Raw genomic sequence first — 19,463 nt, 5'->3', positions numbered from 1 at the left:
CAGCACTTGGGAGGCAGAGGCAGGTGGATTTCTATGAGTTCCAGGACAGCCAGGACTATGTAGAGAGACTGTCTCAAAACAAAAACAAAAACAAAAACAAACCAAAAAAAAAACAAACAAACCAAGACAAAACAAAACAAAAAAACCTGGGTGCCCTTCTAGTTTTCCCAGACTCATTCATTTCCTTTTCCATAGTATCAATTTAGTTCTATGTGAGTGGTCAAACCCCTGCTTTCTTAACATGCTTGACATGTCAGTTTATAATGTTGATTAGCGTAGGAAAACGAGAGAAGGATGCATGGAGAAAGAGCTAGGCTACTTTCCTTATCTAGCTCCAATCCTGAGAAGAAAGAGGTTCCATTCCTTACTTATGTATGGGACATAATTCCATATGACCCTACTTACAGCATGGCCTGTGTCTACCAAATTCCTATTCTATAGCCACTTTACTTCTGAAAATATCCTCATTTTAGTGTCACAACAATTCCAATGTCCTTAACATATCCATGGCCCCTTTAATTTAAAATACAAACAAAAAGAGGAAACTAGACTTCACAGTAATTGTGTGTGTGTTACTGGGCTGACATCAAACAGGGTCTCATGATTAGTAGGCAACTGCTCCACATTGAGTTACAAACAGCCCTTCCTTAACTGTAGAGTAGTGGGAATAGTGATTCCCACCTGTAATCTAGCACTGTACAGAGTGACTTCTATGGCTGTGTGCACTAGAGTGAAACTCTATCCCAAAACTAACTGACTGCTAAAGGAGGGCTGTGTTTTTGTTTTTTTAGTTAGAATTTCATTACTTTTTCTAATTTGTATTATTTTTCAGAAGATTTTAATGTTATTTCGTGTATATGTATGTGCATTTGTGTGAATATATGCCACATGAATATAGGTGTCAGTATTAGCCAGAAAAGGGAGTCAGATCCCTCAGAGATGGAGTTACTGGCAGTTCTAAGTCTCCTGATGTGGGTGCTAGGAACTGGAATCAGCTTCTCGGGAGTAGCAGCAAGTGTTCCTAACCACTGAACTACTATTTACTTATTTACATTGTGACAGCTCATTATGTGGCTCTGGCTGGCCTGGAACTAGGTATATAGGCCAGAATGTGCTTGAACTCACAGTGATCCACTTGCCTTTGCCTTTTGGAGTGCTGAGATTAAATGCATGTGCCATTTTTTTTTTTTTAAAGATTTAGTTTTATTGTTTTAAATTATGGTGTGGTGGTTTGAATGAAAATGGTCCCTATAGACTCATAGGGCATGGCATTATTGTAGGTGCGGCCTTACTGGAACAGGTGTGGTCTTGGTAGAGGAAGTGTGTCACTGGGGGTGGGCTTTGAGGTCTCAGAAGCTCAAGCCAGGCCCACCGTCACTCTCTCTTCCTGCTGCCTGTCCATCCAGATGTAGAACTCCAAGCTCCTTCTCTAGTACCATGTCTGCCTGCATGCTACTATGCTTCCCACCACGACAATAATATACTAAACCTCTGAATCTGAAAGCCAGCCCTTCAGTAAAGTCGCCATAGTCATGGTATCTCTTCACAGCAATGGCACATGAGTGCAGGTGCCTATGGATGTTAGAAGGTACTAGACTCCTCTGGAGCTAGAGTCAGAGGCATTTGGGAGCCACCCAACATATGTGCTGGACCTCAGATCCTCTAGAAAAGCAGCACATGTTTCTACACATGAGCCATCTCTCCAGACCCTAAGAATTTATTTTCTGAAATGTTTTTGCTTCAGAAGGGTTGCCACAATAGGCAAATTTATCAGGGAATGGCATTCACAATCCTGGCAGTGATACTGATACTAAATCTCCTACGAAGATATTTCAAAGCCTGTCATAGTAAATGCCTGCTAAGAACTAGCTGTCCTAACCCGGGTGACAAATTCAAGTGAAGAATGAATACCTTCCTTCCAGCACGGGTGCACATGAGGCTTACTTCTGGCATTGTACCAAATCAGCTGCCGGCAGCCATCATAGGCACAGGAGTACTCATCGTCCCCAATGCCGTATCCTTCCTGGGGAGAGACAAGGCCCAGAAGATTAACAAGACTCTACCTACTCTAACCTGGGGAGACCTAGCACGTGGCATCCTAAGCTTTTTTGGATGAAGGGAAAGCCTATGGTACTTGGAAGATATCAACAACTTGACACAGAAGCCTAGTCTAGGTCACAGACACTGGCTCTGCCAATAACCGCCTGTCCATGCTTCCTTCGCTGCAGGCCCTCTCTCACTTGCCAGTTCATCTAGTTCTTACGAGCACCACGGAGGAAACAGACTTGAAGGGTAGGCAGCTTCCTTGTAGACTGGTTCTAAGAAAAGCAGATTTCAGTTTGGACCAAACTTCTAAGACCTTTAGCCTCATCAGTTCTCTGTGGCCAAGCAAATAACTTTCTTGAATGTGGCGGATTCAAAATGCCCACATCCTCAGATTTTATGAATGGATACTTAGCTCAAAATTATTTTAGTAACAGTCCAATTTGAAAATTGTATAGGTTCTCAACAATTTCTTCTTTTATTACTTGCTACCTTTCAATTGTCGCCCAGAATTATTTATTAGCATACAAGGGTGAACAGAAGCCAGGCACACCTCTAAATCCCAGCACTTAGGAGGCTGAGGTAGGACTAGGAGGGTTCATGAGACTCTGTCTCAACAAATGAAAAGGGCAAGTGAGAGCTTTATTATTATTATTCTTTTACCTTTTATTAATTTTTTTGTGGATTTCCTATCATGCAACCGATCTCACTTATCTCCCCATCCCCTGGCATCACCCTCTGCCCATGCAACTGCCCCCCTAAAACAAAGCAAAATTTAAAAGAAAAACCAAATACCAAGCCAAACAAAAAAAACAAACAAAACCAAAAAAGGAAAAGAATTTCATTGTGGAAGCTGTAATGTTGCTCTGTGAGTCAATTTACCCTTTTGTCCATTCATCTTTATTTGTAAGTGTTCATTGCTATTAGTCATTGGTCTGGTTTGAGGCCTCTGGCTTCTGCTACACTATCTGCTAACCCTTCCTGAGGTGGAACAAGTCAGTAAGTAAAAATCTACACACTTAGAAAGAGGCCCGGGAACCAGACTTCAGCTCCAAAAACTCAACCAAAACAAAACAAAAACACTAAATTTGAGTGTTGGGAAATAGGCAAAGGCAAACAATTTTTTTTTTTACCTTTACTTTCTTTCTTTTAATTTTATAATTAATTTAATTTTACATATCAGCGACAGATTCCCCTGTCCTCCCTCCTCCCGGCCCCCCCCCCCCCCAAATCAATGTGTTCTTTTTTGTTTGTTTGTTTGAGACAGGGTTTCTCTGTATAGCTTTGTGCCTTTCCTGGAACTCACTCTGTGGCCTAGGCTGGCCTCGAACTCACAGAGATCCGCCTGCCTCTGCCTCCCGAGTGCTACGCTGTGGAGAAACCTCAGGTGACTGTTCAGGCAGCTGGCTGTTTCTGTCAGCTCACATTTTTTGGAAGCTGCTTACATGCACTTACTGTTTTTATTTTTTATTAGGTAATATTACTTCCTTCTTGGGTCTCTGAGGGAGTTGAAGATTAGTTAGTTATAGTTGAAGATTAGATAGTTTTAGTTTTCTTTGTTAAGAATTTCAGAAAAGAAACTCACTAGAGAGGTGTAAGTGTACAAATTTGAAAGATGTTATAAGATAGTTCTGTTAGTAATATAAGTTAGGATAGAGAGTGAATCAGGTACATTTTGGACTTACCAAAATAGGATAGATAATGGAATTATTTTCTCTGAATTTGTCAAATACAATCGGACTAAACATTGTTTAGGTATTTATTGCTTGTATATGTGGTATATAGTTATTGTACTTTTGTATATAGTTTTTCTTATATTAGTTATAACACTTTTCCTTTTTTCTTTTTATTAAAATAGAAAAGGGGAAAAAAGAATTTGTAGTGTACTAAGCTGATAATAGAAAAAAAAATAAACAAATAAAAATGAAAAAAAAATTCCTAGATGACTGCTAGGAGGTCAAGCCATCACCTTGCAAGATCCTCTGGGTGAAGCTACGGGACAAAGGGAAACTCTGATTCAATTTTAATCACAGATCAAATTCTGTAGCGCTAAGAAGGAGATGCTCAATGAGCTTACATCTTAGAGTAAATTCTTTCAGCTTAAAAACTTTTAGGATTAATGTTGGTTTCCACTGGCAATGTCAGATTCCCTAGGAGAATAGAGTAGCTAGCTTGATATTCTGGTATTCTTAAATTTCTTATTTCTTAGTCATGTATATTATAGCAATAGAGGCAATTTAAAGATGTTTATTATAGCTTATCACCAATGGAGTAGTATGAATCCTTTCCTCATACAGTGGAAAGTCATTTTTCCCTGATATACAATATCCCCAAACCTTCCTATTACTCAGCATATTGCGAAGATTGTGTCCTGATTCCTGCTCTGCAAGTGGACTAAGAGTCACTAGGCTCTGGCAGGCCCCTCCCACCAGACTCCCCCCATTACCCCTTTAGGGCTTATTTGTGCTAACAGTGTTGCTGCACTCTAACAGAGTAGTCTCTCCAAACACTAGCTGTTTTATTTTCTTTTTCTAGATTCTAAAATTACCTCACAGTCTATTTCCTACTATTTTAGAGTCTAGAAGCTCCCAAAGGCTTCCAAGCCTTTTTTCTTTTTCCTCTCTGAGACAGGGTTTCTCTGTGTAGCTCTGGCTGTCCTGGAACTCGCTCTGTAGACCAGGCTGGCCTCCAGATCTACCTGCCTCTGCCTCCTGAGTGCTGGAATTAAAGGCATGAAAGGCATACACCACCATGCTTTCTCTTCATTATTAAATGGGAGAGAATGTGAAAGACCTATCATGTTGGATGCTCATGAGAAGGCAAAAGCTATTTTAGATAAACCTTTAGTCCTCAGTGCTGCAGGCCGCAGGAATATATCATAAGAACTTAGCTGGTTATGGCAAAGTCACTACCTGGAGGGATCAGGGAATTCCTCCAGAGGAAGCCAAATCCCAAGGAGTTTTTGGTGTTACTTGGCTTGTTATATATCAGCTGTCTTCTGTTATGAAAATCATGTGTGCCTTTATAGTTTTCCCAATTGACTTTTCCCTAAGAAGGATTAACAGTGTGGACTGATCACCCTCTGGACATACACATTCCAGGTATTTGGAGAACAGCCGCAGGAAAGGCTTTCTCTGGAATCAGATATCTCCCTTAGCCACTTTCAAGGACTATAGGAAACACCACCCAGGTGGGTGCCCAACTTCCGGGGATAACAATGGTTAACAGCCCACATGTAAATTCCACAAGGAGACACCACCTAGGAGAGGTGGACGTTAAGTAATAGCTTTACACAATTTAGCTCGGACCCTCCCTTTATATACCGGGACTTCCAGGGCACAAGGGGAGAAGAGAGAAGAGAATGGAAGAACTAGATGGGTAAGAACTTGAGAGGAACAAACTGAGATGGGGAAGAAGAAGATTGAAGGGCTAGAAGAGAGGACTAGAGGAACGAGATGGAAGATGAGGAAGAGCCAGATGGGGAAGAACAAGATGAGGAAGAGCCAGATGAGAGAGAAGGAGATGGGAGAGGAGCTGATAGGGGAAAGAACTAGATAGATGAAAACCTAGAAGGGACAGAATTAGATGAAGGAATTAAGATAGAACCTAGAGGGGACAGTAGATAAATATAGAGAGAAATCAGGCAAGAACGGAGCTAGACATGAGAGCAGAATAGAAGCTGTGTAGAGAGAGAACTATCACAGAATAATAAAGTGTATGAACTAAGGAGTTTCGTGTACATAGATTCATTTCTTTTCATCAAAGATTAATTATCAGCTGGCTGTAGATTCTTCCCGGACCCTGGGAGGGGACTATCGAGGGGCTGGACCCCCTTAGTCCCCGATACCTCAGAATGCCCCATCAAAACTAACACTACATGGGGGCTGGAGAGATGGCTCAGAGGTTAAGAGCACTGACTGCTCTTCCAGAGGTCCTGAGTTCAATTCCCAGCAACCACATGGTGGCTCACAACCATCTGTAATGAGATCTGGTGCCCTCTTCTGGACTGCAGTCATACATGCTGTATACATAATAAATAAATAAATAAATCTTAAAAAAAAAACAAAAACAAAAACAAAAAACAAAAAAAAAACCTAACACTACACAAAACAAACTATCTTGTAGGTGTCCTATGTAAGAACTCTCCTGAAGCTTCTCATTTTAATGTTCCATATTGGAACCCAGAACTTTATTTGCTTGAGACTGAAACCCATGTAGTAAGAGTGAAAATAAAGAGACTTAAACTCTTTGAAACAGGTGTTATCTGTATAATTTATGCCATAAAACTGCAGGCTGCCTATGCAAGTGAAAAGATGAATATTTATCAGAATAATATCATGGAAACAAGTTTACATTTGAAAAAAGACATCCTATCTGACTTCAACAGCTAACAGGATCTCAACTAGTTCTTGGATCAGGGAAAATAACTGTTGCTTAAAAAAAGTCAAAATAATCAGGGTTAGAGAGGTGGCTCAGAGGTTAAAAGTGTTTTCTCTTACAGAGGATCTGAGTTTGGTTTCCAGCAACCATGTTGGGTGACTCACAACTGACTTTAACTCCAGCTGCAGGAGATCTGATGTCTTCCTCTGGCCTCCAAATGTATCAGCATGAATGTGTGCGCGCACACACACACACACACACACACACACACACACACACACACACACACAGAGTAAATCTAAAAAGCCAAAAGCCTATCGCAATTTGGAGGGCAAGAAACTATTTTTAGTCTTAATTTGAGGTGTCAAATATCTACAGCTCTATAGCGGAAATAGTTTTAGCCACAAGCTTCATTGACCATTAAAAAAAAGTACAAGCGTCATTGTTAGTGTGACTGCTAGAAAATTCCAGTAGAAAAACAGAGAGAAAAGGGACCTCCATTTTAGAATCCCTGTTTTCTTTATTTCTGGATTACTTTATCACTTTCAAATGAGGAGACTAGATAATCCTTTCAGATTCTCCTCATTTTTAGAAAGAAAGTAAAAATCTGTTGTAAAATAGGAATGAATTCAGTCCTGTTCTTTATTTCCTTTTCTCAGTACTAATTTTTCTCATCTTTGAAATGGAAATTGTGAAAAGAAAAAAAAAGACACCTAAAAAAAGGTTGTAGAAGTCAGATGATAGACTTAAAGAAGGTGGTTTTTGAGACAGGGTCTTGTTAGGCTGCATGCCAGCTCAAGATTATTATTGTTATTATTATTGTTCATTTTTTCAAGACAAGGTTTCTCTGTGTAACAGCTCTGACTGTCCTCGAACTCACTCTGTAGACTAAGCTGGTCTCAAACTCAGATCCACCTGCCTCTGCCAGTGTTGAGATTAAAGGCCTATGCCACTACATACAGCTCAAGATTATTTTTTAATGTTAGAAAAGAAATCACTTTTAGGACTCTATTTCGAACAGGCAACTAGAGATAAATCAGTGTTAGAAACTAGACAATGGAATTGTTTTCCAGACCTAGTAACTTGTAACTGCATAGCAGCTCAGAATAATCTCAGGCTTCCAAATATTACAGGTTCCCAAACAAAAATAGCAGCAGAATGGAGTCCACACAGTTTAAGAGTCCAGCCCACCCTGCCTTGCCCATTAGCTCTCTCCTTACAACTATTCTTTTTGTAGTCCAGGAGTTTTATAAAATATTCCTGGACAAAGCTGAATTGATTTCCAATAGCTTATTTTTTTTCCAGACTTAATTCACTTTATTTTTCTGGTATAAGAACCCTAAGTGGTAGCCACAGCTGAAGCCTGGGTCCTCTGAATGGAGACTCTGGTATGTGTTTTCACAAGATGGTCAGTGAATTCCTGATAAGGAGACTGGATGAACAGTGTCTTTCCAGAGATCAGAAGTTGGTTAGCTGTGAGATGGCATCAAAGGTGGCAAAGTTGCCCAGGGTGGCAGTGCAGCCCCTGGCTGATGTGTAGCTGTTATCAAAACCTGCTTCTTGGACACAGGAGCAGAGATGATGCTAGTGCCTCTGCCCCTATGAGGCACACCAGCACAGAGCCTCAGTGCCTATCACCTTGTGTGGGATGATGCGGGGCTTGCCCATCTTGCTCCCCCAGTAGCATCTCCACACAAGGATGATGGAAAGCATGGCTAAGATGATGGTCCTTCAGATGGTAGTTGCTACCTGCTTGGAGCACTTAACATCAAGACCAACATGGCTACTGTACTCCCCAATAGTGACAAAAGCCTTGAACCTGGTCTTTTGGCCAGCAGTTTCTTGCTTCTGCCCTGGAAGATCTTTAGAACCTCATCCTTTACGGATGCACCCAGGAAAAGTCAATAATCTTGGATTCCTTAAAGGGCAGGAAGAACAGGCAGATCTCCTCCAGGGACTAGATCTTTATGTCCTTGACCAGGGAGCCCAGCCTGGTAATGGGGATTTACTCCTTATCTTTGGCCTGGACCATGACTCAGTCTTATCAAGGAAGCTGGCTAGGCCTCCCAAGGACTGAGGGCCCTTCCTGCTCTACTGGCATTACCTGTCGTTTCATGTTTTCTCCAAGAAGAAAGCTCAAATATCTTACAATTTGACTAACAGGAGAAAGCCAGTTGGGTTAGGTGTTAATGGGTATTGTCTAGACAAGGTGTAGTGGTGCAGGCCTCTATCCCTGCACTTGGGAGGCTGAAGCAGGAGGAGCACCATGAGTTTGATGGTATATATATATATATATATATATATATATATATATATATATATATATATATAAATAAATAAAATGATCTAGGTTAGCAAGACCTTATCTCCAAAAGGAAAAGTATCCACGTGAAGGAAGGACCCATAACACTTCCACATCAGTAGTATCCCAGGCCTGCTTACTATAGCCGATTTAGACTTCCCTTTACTTCAGTACTTTCTATAACAAAAGATAAACACACATTGAAAATAAATGTGCCTATTAATTACAAGGTAAAGTTAAATGAGAAAAGTTAGCCAATATTTAATGCTATGGAAAGAGAATTTATACAAGGTTCCCTTTTTTCTTTGGGACAGGACTTCTTCTCCCTCCCTTCTTTTTTCTTTTTTTTCCCCCTTCCTGAGACAGTGTTTCTCTGTGTAACAGCCCTGGCTGTCCTAGAACTCACTCTATAGAACAGGCTGGCCTCCAGCTCACAGAGATCCATCCACCTGCCTCTACCTTCCAAGTGCTGGGATTAAAGGTGTATGCCACCACCACGCACGCCTTTAATCCCAGCACTCGGGAGGCAGAGCCAGGTGGATCTCTGTGAGTTCGAGGCCAGCCTGGGCTACCAAGTGAGTTCCAGGACAGGCGCAAAGCTACACAGAGAAACCCTGTCTCGAAAAACCAAAAAGACAAAAAAAAAAGGTGTATGCCACCACCATCCAGCAAAGGTGCCCCCCCACCCCAAAACTGAGGACCAAACCCAGGGCCTTGCACTTGCTAGGCAAACTCTCTACCACTGAGCTAAATCCACAACCCCGGGTTCCTTTTTTAAAAGACGAATTTCTATTTTTTTTTTATTTATATGTATGTTAGTGTGTGCGTGCCACATGTGTGTGGGTAGCCACAGAGGCCAGAAGGGGTTGTTGGACCTCCTGGAGCTGGAGTTACAAGTGGTTGCTGGCAGCCTCATGGGGTACTAGGAACCAAACTCAGGTCCTCTGAGATGAGCAGAAAGTCATCTCTTCAGTCCCCTACAAGGTTCCCAAAACTTTAATCTCAAGGTAAAATCATCCATTGCCAGCCAGGCTGTGGTGGCACACACTTTTACTCCTAGGATTCAAGAGGCAGAGACAGGTGGATCTCTGAGTTCGAAGCCAGCTAGTTCCAAGACAGCCAGGGCTACAGAGAAACCCTGTCTCCAAAAAAAAAAAAAAAAAAAAAAAAAAAATCATCCCTTGTCACAGTTCGATAACTGGGTCCCAAATATGTCTGGAACTACAGGAAAGCCATAAAGATACACCTCTAGGTAGGAAATTGAGGTGAACCTAGAGGCTGACCCGCATTTCCACTTGTTTCTTATTCCTACGTCAGTATAGCAAGCCTGGTAGGAAATCTGGCACCACTTAGCTACTGAACAAACTTATCTGAAAACTAAACACATCTGAAATCTCTACCCATCCACCAGAAGAGCAAGCTGCTGCTGCTTCGTTTGCATGCCACCACCACCACCCCCTGCCCCCCCCACCCCCGTACTCACGTGGTTGAGAAACTTGCTGTCTCGAGTAGCCCAGCCAATCTGCATGACACCAGAAGTGACCACTGTTACTTCGTAGTACCACACCCCAGTGTCCACACAAAAAGTACAGCGTACACTCTCAAAGGAGGAGGCATCACAGCGAGCCTGGCAGAACCAAGAAGTACAAATCAATTCATCAGTGCCTGACGGCCACCTAGTAACTGGCCTAGGGAAGGTGGGATGGAGTTTTCCTTATTAAAGCCCCTAGTAGATTCCACAGTCCATCTTCAGTGATTTAAAAAAGCATAAAACTGAGTGAAGCAACCCTATTATTACCTTAGCTTGACTTCTAGGATTTCAAAGATAGTTGTAACTGCAAGTAGTCAAAGCTACTGGCTTTGTTTTTCAGTACTTAGAGAGTCGGCTTTGAGACCAGAATCTTTACAAACGCAAACACTGCCTTCACCAGACAAAGACAGGGAAGGGTAAAGACAGGCTATCTACCTACAATTCACAGCAAAAATAAACGAGAGAAGGGATTTGGCAACCACTGTCAAATTGTACTACAATCCTGAAATGCCTCGTCCCGTGGTACTTTCCTATATAGAAGCAGCTCTTATATCAACCTGCACTATACAATTGGCAATATTCAGCACGAGGAAGGGAAGTACCAGGTCTAGTACAATTGGCTATGTGGGCATTTGCAAAAGGAGAGGCTTCACTGGGAAACACTTGTCTTCATACTTTCAGTTGAACAAAATGGCAAAGATTAAAAGCAGATAGAGAGCTAAGAGAGATGGCTTAGCAGTTAAGATCATTGGCTACAAAGGATGTGGGTTTGAGTCCCAGCACCCACATGGTAGCTCACAAATTTCTGTAACTCCAGATCCAGGGGATCCGATGACTTCCGGCTTCCACTGGCACCAGGCAAGGAAATGGCATATAGACGTACATGCAGGCAAAATATCCATATACATAAGATAAAATATTTTTAAATGTTTAACACCATCTCTTTAGCTAGGGCTGTACCTTAGTAGTGGGGCACTTATTTAGCAACTGTGAGTACTACAAACAACTCAGACATATTTGAACTAGTCAACAAGCACTGTAATGCTACAACAGATGCAGTAACATGTGGGATGTAACAGATGGATAATACCCCAAAGCATTCTCTATCCCTACCACTTTTACCACTAACCACTCTTCAGATAGAAGAAAAGCGTCTACATATTCTGTTAGACATTGCTTTTGTTCTGAAGCAGAGCGTGAAAAATGGGAACAGAGTAATTTTAGCCCTTAGAAGGTCTGTGAAGGTTTTACCTCCAAGCCGTGAGGTGAGATCTTCAAGTACTCGCTGACATCATTGCTGTTCAGCATGGCCCTAATGTTATTCAAGTCCACTTTCTCGTAGGTTAGTTGTCTACCTTCTTTTAAAACTGCAAAAGAAAAGGTGGTCATGTTTCCTAGGGCAGGCTGTGGAAAAAAGGGGAAACGGTCATCTCTAGCTGCCACACAAGAATGGAGAACTGGTAGGGCCTAGCATCTTATCTGTTACATGGCCTAAGCAAAGGCCAGAAAAGGCAGCACTGTGGGTGTGGTATTTTCCAGTCCCTGTATCTACTGGAGTGCATGAAACAAAATCTAAATAGCAGGTCTCACTGTGTACCCGACCTGCCTAGACCTTGTCATGTAGACCAGGCCATCCTTGAACTGACAGAGATCTATCTGTCTCTGTTTCCCGAGTACAGGGTTAAAGGTGTGTGCTACCATGCACAGGTTAGTTTGTTGTTGTTCTGTTTTGGAGGCAGGGTCTAATGTTGCTCAGGTTGGGTTTACACTCACTATGTAGCTGAGTATGACCTTGAACTCGTTTCTCCTGCCTTTGCTTCTCAAATGCTAAGATTATAGCTATTTGTCTTCACTCCCAGCTAGCTTCCAAACTGCATTTACTCAGAATTACTCTTTAACTAGCACTACATAGGCTGTTAGAGAAAGAACTGGAGGTTATGTGTTTGACTGTGCATTAGCACAGTGCTAGTTATAGAGACAGGGAATGGTACAGCAGCTTGGTTTGTATTCTAGTAGCCTTTGGAGGAGAAAAAGTTAAAAATAACTCCACTGTGTAAGTAAGAATTAGTTTGGGTTTGTAGAGACCATCTGAGGTCAGGAGAAGAGTACAAGGAAGGCAACAGGGCTGGGGCTATAATTCAGTGGCAGAGTACTTTCCTAGCATGAACAAGGTTCTAGAACACGTTCCTAGCACTGAAAGCTAAATGAAAAACAAAAAACAAAAAAACCAGGCATTCTGTCTGTTTTCTGGCCTCCCGGAGGAGGCTATTCTTCCCACCTTCCTGCCATGGAAACTGAGAGCAGAAACTATGAACCCAAATCAGTAATTCTTGCCAGGAGGTTGTTTATGTCAGACATTCTGTCACATGACAATAGAAACACCACACATGCACACACAAAAAGAAAAGACAAAGGAAGTGCAAGTGTAAACAGGCCCAGAGGTGGAACTAGCTGGACCTAGTTGGAGGGCAGTAAGGAAAGTGTGTGTTGGCAAGTTATTAGACAGAGCTCTATAATTAAGGAGTCTGACTCAGCATGTGTCAGTAAAGGTCTGTGAACTGGAGAATGCTGGCCTTAGAAACATTCCATTGAACTCTCATCTGAAAGGTGCCTAAGATACTTTTCTATTAGAGTATATCCACCCTGCAGTAAGAAGCTTATTAAGAACTCCCACTCATTACAGCAAAAGGAAGGCTATTGAGCCTACTGAAGACCGGGATTTAGAAATGTAAACAAATTTTGGCTGCTGAGATGGCTCAGTAGGTATAGGCACTTGCCTGATGACATGGAAACCACATGGCGGAAAAAGAGAACCAACTCCTGAAATTTGTCCTCTAACCTCTACATACGTGCACACCCATCCTCCCAACTCAACATAAATAAAATAAAAAAATTAATATAGAGAAGCAGAAACATGGTTTAATAAAGAACAACTCCCACTTACAGAGATTGTCTAAGCTCCACTGGGCACAGAAGCCAACTTGACGTTTCAGATAATCAGGATCATCAGCCCACAACTCCAAGGTGACCAGTCGGTCACTAATACTGGATTCAGAGATAGTCAATTTATTCTCACCTGTTCGGAAGGATGAAATCTTTAAATAACAATGGAAGAGGAGGAGGATGTGTTGGGCGGATTAGTGGTGGTAAGGAATGAGGGGAGACAAGAGAGAATTTGGAGACTAGAACAAATTTCCATGCTTCCTTCTAGGGATGACACAGCCAAAGAGTTGTGGCTACTTTCTATAATTTCATTACTATTTTTAAAAGATTTATTTGTTTATTATTTATTATTATTGTTTTGGTTCTTTTAAGACAAGGTTTCTCTGTGTATCGCTGGCTGTCCTGGAACTCACTACCTAGACCAGGCTGGCCTCAAACTCAAACTGCCTCTGCTGCCTGAGTACTAGGATTAAAGGCATGCACTATAATGCCCAGCATACGGTTTTTATTTATGTATAGGCAAATGAGTCTGTGAACGAACCCCGTGTGCCTGAGTGCCTGTAGAGGCCAGAAGAGCGTGTCAGATCTCCTGGAGCCGGAGCTATAGGTGGTTGTGAGCTGCCCAACAATGTTGGTGCTGGGAACCAAATTCCAGTCCTCTGGAAGAGGATCAAGTGCTCTTAATTGCCAAACCACTGCTCCAGCTTCATCATGTCCCTGCAATTATTTTTTTAAATTGTGTGTGTGTGTGTGTGTGTGTGTGTGTGCGCTTTATGTACATGTTTATGTCTGTGTGAATATATGCACACATGTGTAAGGCATGTGTGGAAGCCAGAAGAGAGCACAGATGTCCTTGTCTAAGTCTCAATACCATTCCTTTTGAGGCAGGAGTACTCCTTGAATCAGGGGCTTCCATTTTTCTGACTGGGCTGGAAGCCAGCAAGCCTCAGCAACCCTTTTGTCTTTCTTTACCTCAGGGGTATTCAGGAGGTGCTGGGCTTGCTAATGAGTGTTGGGATCCAAACTCAGGTCTTCTTGATTGCAAAGCAAGCACTCTTAACTGCTGACCCATCTCTCCATCCCCTGAGCGCTAAGGTTTTAGCTACAAAAGTAATTATAGTCACCATGCTTGGAATCTCAGCTGAGAATAATCTTTGTTTTTGTTCTTGATATACTCTGCTGGTCTTATAACCAGAATGTATGTACATCTGATGGAGTTCAAAGTGTAGGCTCACGTTTTTATAACCAAAGACTATTAGTGCAAGAAGTCACTATACCTACTTGTCTGGGCAAACTTTTCCAGTGCAATCAGTGCAAAAAGCATGACTGTGGGGTGGGACTGTAACTTCTGAAAGACAACAAAAGATAAAGACAAAAGTCACACCCCTGCAGAAGCAGTAAGGTATCAATTTCAGATTCTTAATACATGCCAGATTATATACTTGGGACAGCAGAAAAGTCTCTCTCATTCAAAGTCTCAACTGTCCACTTGATTACTGGAGGATCAAGATAGTCATTGAGTTAATTTATAGAACATTTCAGCAGTGTTTCATTAAAAATGTATTATGCTATTAGACTTAGTAACATGTGTATTAGGGCTCTATTAACTAAAATAATGTTCATGCTTATACTCATTTAAAACAAGCCAAAAAGAAAACTAGAATTATAGTTAAAAATGACCTTTAGTACCCCCAAAGAGATAATACCAGTTCCAGAATTACAAATAATGATACTATCACTTAGCATCTTAGTTTTTTGTTTGTCTGTCTGAGACAGGGTCTATTATGTAGCTCTGGTTGTCTCGGAATAGGCTGGCCTTGAATTCACAGAGATCCATCTGCCTCTGCCTCCCAGTGCTAGGACTAAAGGCGTGTGCCACCACACCCAGCAATATCTTAGTTTTAATCTAGTTCCTGCAGGGAATTCTACAGATGCTGATGATGACGGGAGAGAGACAAGAAGTGTACTTAACTTACATTTGAGTTTACATCACATCAGTTCCCACTCATCAGGCCTACATGTTTATTATCTTATCTTCTCACATTCTTGCTTTCTCCCAGCTATGTTGGGAGCCTTTGGAGAGTTCTAGAACACCAGTGTATTCCCATGCATCTCTGTGGTGCCTGCTGAAGCTTAGCACAGCTTACAGAAGCACTGTTCTCCCGGCTGCAAAGCCTCTGCAGCATCTTTATCCTCGCCACTTCCTTAACCCTCCTGCCTGGCTCTTCCAGCCCTAAACCTTCCACATGGCTACTCCAGTTCATGTCCTCCTATCTTTGAACACCGCCTTCTCTGATCAGATAACTGTCACTAGGCTTCTGCCATGATGCTTTAGTCAGGAAACTCACTGTGAGTTCCTAATCTTAACCTTGTCATAAGCTAGCTAAGCCCACATGAGGAAGTCTGTCTTTCATGATTACCACAGGCCCCTTGTCACCCCATCACACCCTCACCCACCCATCATCTTCTCAGAACTCTTACAGCACTCAGTCTTCAGGAAGCAATTTGCTCTTGATCACATCCTGTCGAGTTAAGTTAACTGTTGTCTGAATGGTTCTATTCCTTTAAGTTACAGTGAACTTTGTGAAGGTAAATGACTCTCCTACTACTTTGGTATCTACCAGTGCTCATTCAGAGCAGTGTAAGGGTTATTTTAATCACATATTGTGTAGGCACCAACAAATGAATTCTTTTAGACTAGAGTTTTTAAAAAGGCCAATGCTCACTAGGCTTGCAAAAATAACTTAGAAACACAGGCTAGTCAGACTGCAGGCAAGTGCTGTGAGTGACAGGGAGTCACTGTAAGGATTCGGTCCTTAATTACGTCATCAGCCTTCAATGGTGTCCCAGCCTAAAAAGTGGGTGAGCCCTCTGTGGGTCCCTCTCTTTCCTTTCCGCTCCTTCCTTCCATATGCCTCTCTCTGTCTCTGTCTCCTCCCGACCCTCCCCAATAAAGCTCTAAAAAGGTAACCATGGCTGTGATTCTTCCAATCAGCACTCTCCTCTGCCAGCATGGTCGCAGCAGGCGGCAGCCAGCCACGAGCAGCGCCATTTAACCAACATTGGTGCCATTCAGACTCGGCTACACCACCGAACACTGAGGACCTGCTGTGACCGCTGCCGCCTGCCGCCTCCTTCCCCAACCCAGCAAGACTGTGAGACCATTAGCGCACGCGCGTCCCTCACCACCTCTACTGGACCCCTACACAGCTACGGATGCTGTCACTACAGTGAGTCTGCTGTTCTGCGGCTGTAGTCTGAGTTATATTTTTTGTGACAGACACCCCGGGGGTTGTCCTCGGGCTGTACTGGCAAGGGCAGGCACATTTTCGTCCCTGATGAGGGGGTAAATGGTGTCTAGGGATCAATGGTGGACCAACTGCAGTACACCCGAGCCCTCACCTTCCCTTGATGAAGTGGAACGGTGACTTGAGCTGATTCACAGATCTCTCTCCACTCTCAGGGACGCCCGAGATTGTAGTCTGATCCCGGTTTGTTATTTTAGTTTTTTATTTTTCTTTCGGCTACAGCCATGAGACAACGGGGCGGATACGATACATTTACCACCTACATTGGCGGATAGGGGCGGGCACAGGGTAAACCTGGCCGCATAACACGGGTAAACCTGGCCGCATAACAGCGTCACGGGAACCTCTGCCAGGCAAATAAGAGTTATTTTATCTCCAAGCTTTCTGCTAAAGTTCTAAACCCTTCTCCTTCTCCACTTCTGCATCTGCCATGTGCAACTTTTTCTGTCTGACTTCCGCCAGCAGTGGGCGGGCTCAAATGGGCAGGCTTGGGCAGTTTCTACGACTTGCCCTAACTCACCTTAACTCCACCCACTCGTTCTCAAACTGCCTTGAGAAGCACAGACGGGTCAACTGAGGCAGCTAAGATCCATACAAATAAGTTTACAGTAGTCAGGATGGCTCTTAAGCCAAAAAATCAGCTTATAGCCTCAGACAAGTCTTCCAAAAGGATTGGTTTATAGTCTGCCTACTGGCAGATCTTCCAAAAGCTAAGCCACCAATCGTCAGGAAAAAAAAAAAAAAAAATTCAGGACATGGAATAAAATCCGTCTCTTGTTCTCCAGACCTCCCCGACTAAAACTTAAGCATCTGGAGAGCAAGGCTCCTGACCCCACAGGCAAAAGAGTCATCTGTGGCATTTAAGGTGTGCCAGGGAAGAGATAAAAGCCCGAAAACAAAATTGCCAAATGCTGGCACTTGCTGACTCCCAAAAGCTGTTGGGTCCCTGTTTTAAGTGAGGAAAAAGGCCACGGGCTAGCGAATGCCCTGCCAGGCCATCAACAGCCTTGTTAAAAGTGCCGCCTAGAAAGACAAAGAGTCAGCTGACTGCCCCCAGGCACCAAGATGCATGGGTACATCAAGCTAAGACCTCCAGCAGACCTTGGCTACAGACATGGCAGGGAACCCAGAACGCAGCAGGGAAGCGATCCGTTTCTTTCCTTCTGGACACCAGAGCCACTGACTCAGTCCTGGGAGTTTTGGGATGTCACCTCTCCTTTATTGTCGGGTACAGAGGACAGCCTTACCACCTCACCAGATTTAATTGCACTTTCAGAGTTACTTAATGAAAAAAGATTTCCAGCTAAAATAAGAGCTCATTACTTCACTCCAGATCCACTGCCTGTGTTTCTCACGTGCATACAGACAGGGCCCTGATCTTTGCCTTGTCCCTAATTCCAAAAAAAAAAAAAAAAAATTTCTCATGTACCACAAGCTTTTCTCTTCCCAGTTCCCTGTTCTCACTGTTCAGCTAATGGTACAAGACCACCACAGAACCGGAGTCCAGAGATCATCAAGTAAGAAACTGTACAGCTAAAAGCATCTTGTCAAACAAAAAGTTCCCAGCCACAGCCAAGAGGGATACATGTCTCCAGAGCAAACGGATGAAAGACAGCATTCCACAACGCCTGTCTACCTCAGAAAACTCTTCTCCATTCCCTCAGAGCCAACCGACGTCCAAGAGTTAGCTGGAAGCAGGTTTTGAGAGGAACAACACCCCTAGTCCCATCTACCTGCTTTTTTTATAATAAGGGAAAGTCTGGGATGTAAGGATTCAGTCCTTAATTACGTCATCAGCCTGCGACGGTGTCCCAGCCTAAAAAGCGGGTGGGCACTCTGTGCGTCCCTCTCTTTCCTTTCTGCTCCTTCCTTCCGTCTGTCCTCTTTCTCTTTCTCCCCCCCCCCCCCAATAAAGCTCTAAAAAGGTAACCATGGCCTCTGATTCTTCCAATCAGCACTCTCCCCTGCTGGCATGGCTGCTGCTTCAGCAAACCACAACTTCATGGGTGATACATCAGACACTCCAACAATGACAGTTGTAACTGTAAAGGGAAGGGTGGGCAGGAGTAGAGTTTTATATACTCTGGGAAACCGGCCTGTCGTTGGAATGCCATGAATTTTGTTTCCACTGTGTGTGTGTGTGTGTGTGTGTGTGTGTGAATATGTGGGGTGGCGGTGGTATTTTTCATTACTTTTTGGTAGACTATAAGAACACACAAAAAGTCCCAGCAGCTATCTCATGACTAAATTTAAAACCAGACCAATTCAATTGTTATTTGCTTGTAATAAATACCCACCTCTCTCTCCTGTCCCCCGCCCCCCTCTCCTGTCCCCCGCCCCTCTCCTTTCTGTCTCTAAACATAGGAAGTGATAAATAAATACCCAGGAAATACCTGTACATAAAACTTACAACTCACCCTATTCTCTGCACCAGGGACTATGCTAGTGATTTGAGAAAAACAGACAATCTGTAGGATGAGAATAATAAGCTCTGATGTCTTACTTACCAGACACTGTAGCAAATATTCCAATATTCCTGGGCTAAGTAAACCTATGCTTGTAGGACCTAGACAAACACAGCAAATACTGGACATAATTAAAAGTGTCACACTATCTGAAATCAGTTAACTAACAACAACCAAATTATTTTGCTTGAATTCTGTACTCTTATGCACGTTACTCAGGCCTCCTCTCTCAGGCTGTTCCTACTATCATCTCCATTTCACAGCTTGGCAACTGAGTCCACCATAAACAGACTAGTTGCAGGGCTCTTGGGGAGCCATAATAGTCTGAGCCAGCACCCACATGTTCTGAGTTTCTTTTCTTTTCTTTCTTTCTTTCTTTTTTTTTTTCCTTCGAGACAGGATTTCTCTGTGTAGCTTTTCACCTTTCCTGGAACTTGCTCTGTAGCCCAGGCTGGCCTTGAACTCACAGAGATCCACCTGGCTCTGCCTCC

The 19,463-nt window shown here is 42.9% G+C and overlaps 1 protein-coding gene across 3 annotated transcripts in view; it reads right to left on the bottom strand.

The window, feature by feature from the left end:
* Rspry1 (ring finger and SPRY domain containing 1) overlaps positions 1-19,463 on the bottom strand; it is a 58,238-nt gene that overhangs the window by 12,203 nt on the left and 26,572 nt on the right. For all 3 annotated transcript variants that reach the window (XM_059264576.1, XM_059264574.1, XM_059264577.1), the window contains 6 exons: positions 19,015-19,073; positions 14,481-14,547; positions 13,201-13,332; positions 11,508-11,623; positions 10,209-10,352; positions 1,912-2,023 (listed from right to left, as the gene is read on the bottom strand). In XM_059264576.1, the coding sequence (XP_059120559.1) occupies positions 1,912-2,023; positions 10,209-10,352; positions 11,508-11,623; positions 13,201-13,332; positions 14,481-14,547; positions 19,015-19,073 (630 nt within the window). The remainder of the gene's footprint in view (positions 1-1,911; positions 2,024-10,208; positions 10,353-11,507; positions 11,624-13,200; positions 13,333-14,480; positions 14,548-19,014; positions 19,074-19,463) is intronic.

This window comes from Peromyscus eremicus, chromosome 5 (assembly GCF_949786415.1).
Source record: "Peromyscus eremicus chromosome 5, PerEre_H2_v1, whole genome shotgun sequence".
Taxonomy (NCBI): Eukaryota; Metazoa; Chordata; class Mammalia; order Rodentia; family Cricetidae; genus Peromyscus; species Peromyscus eremicus.
Note: the sequence above shows the minus strand (reverse complement) of the source record. Positions and strands in the feature narration are given on the sequence as shown.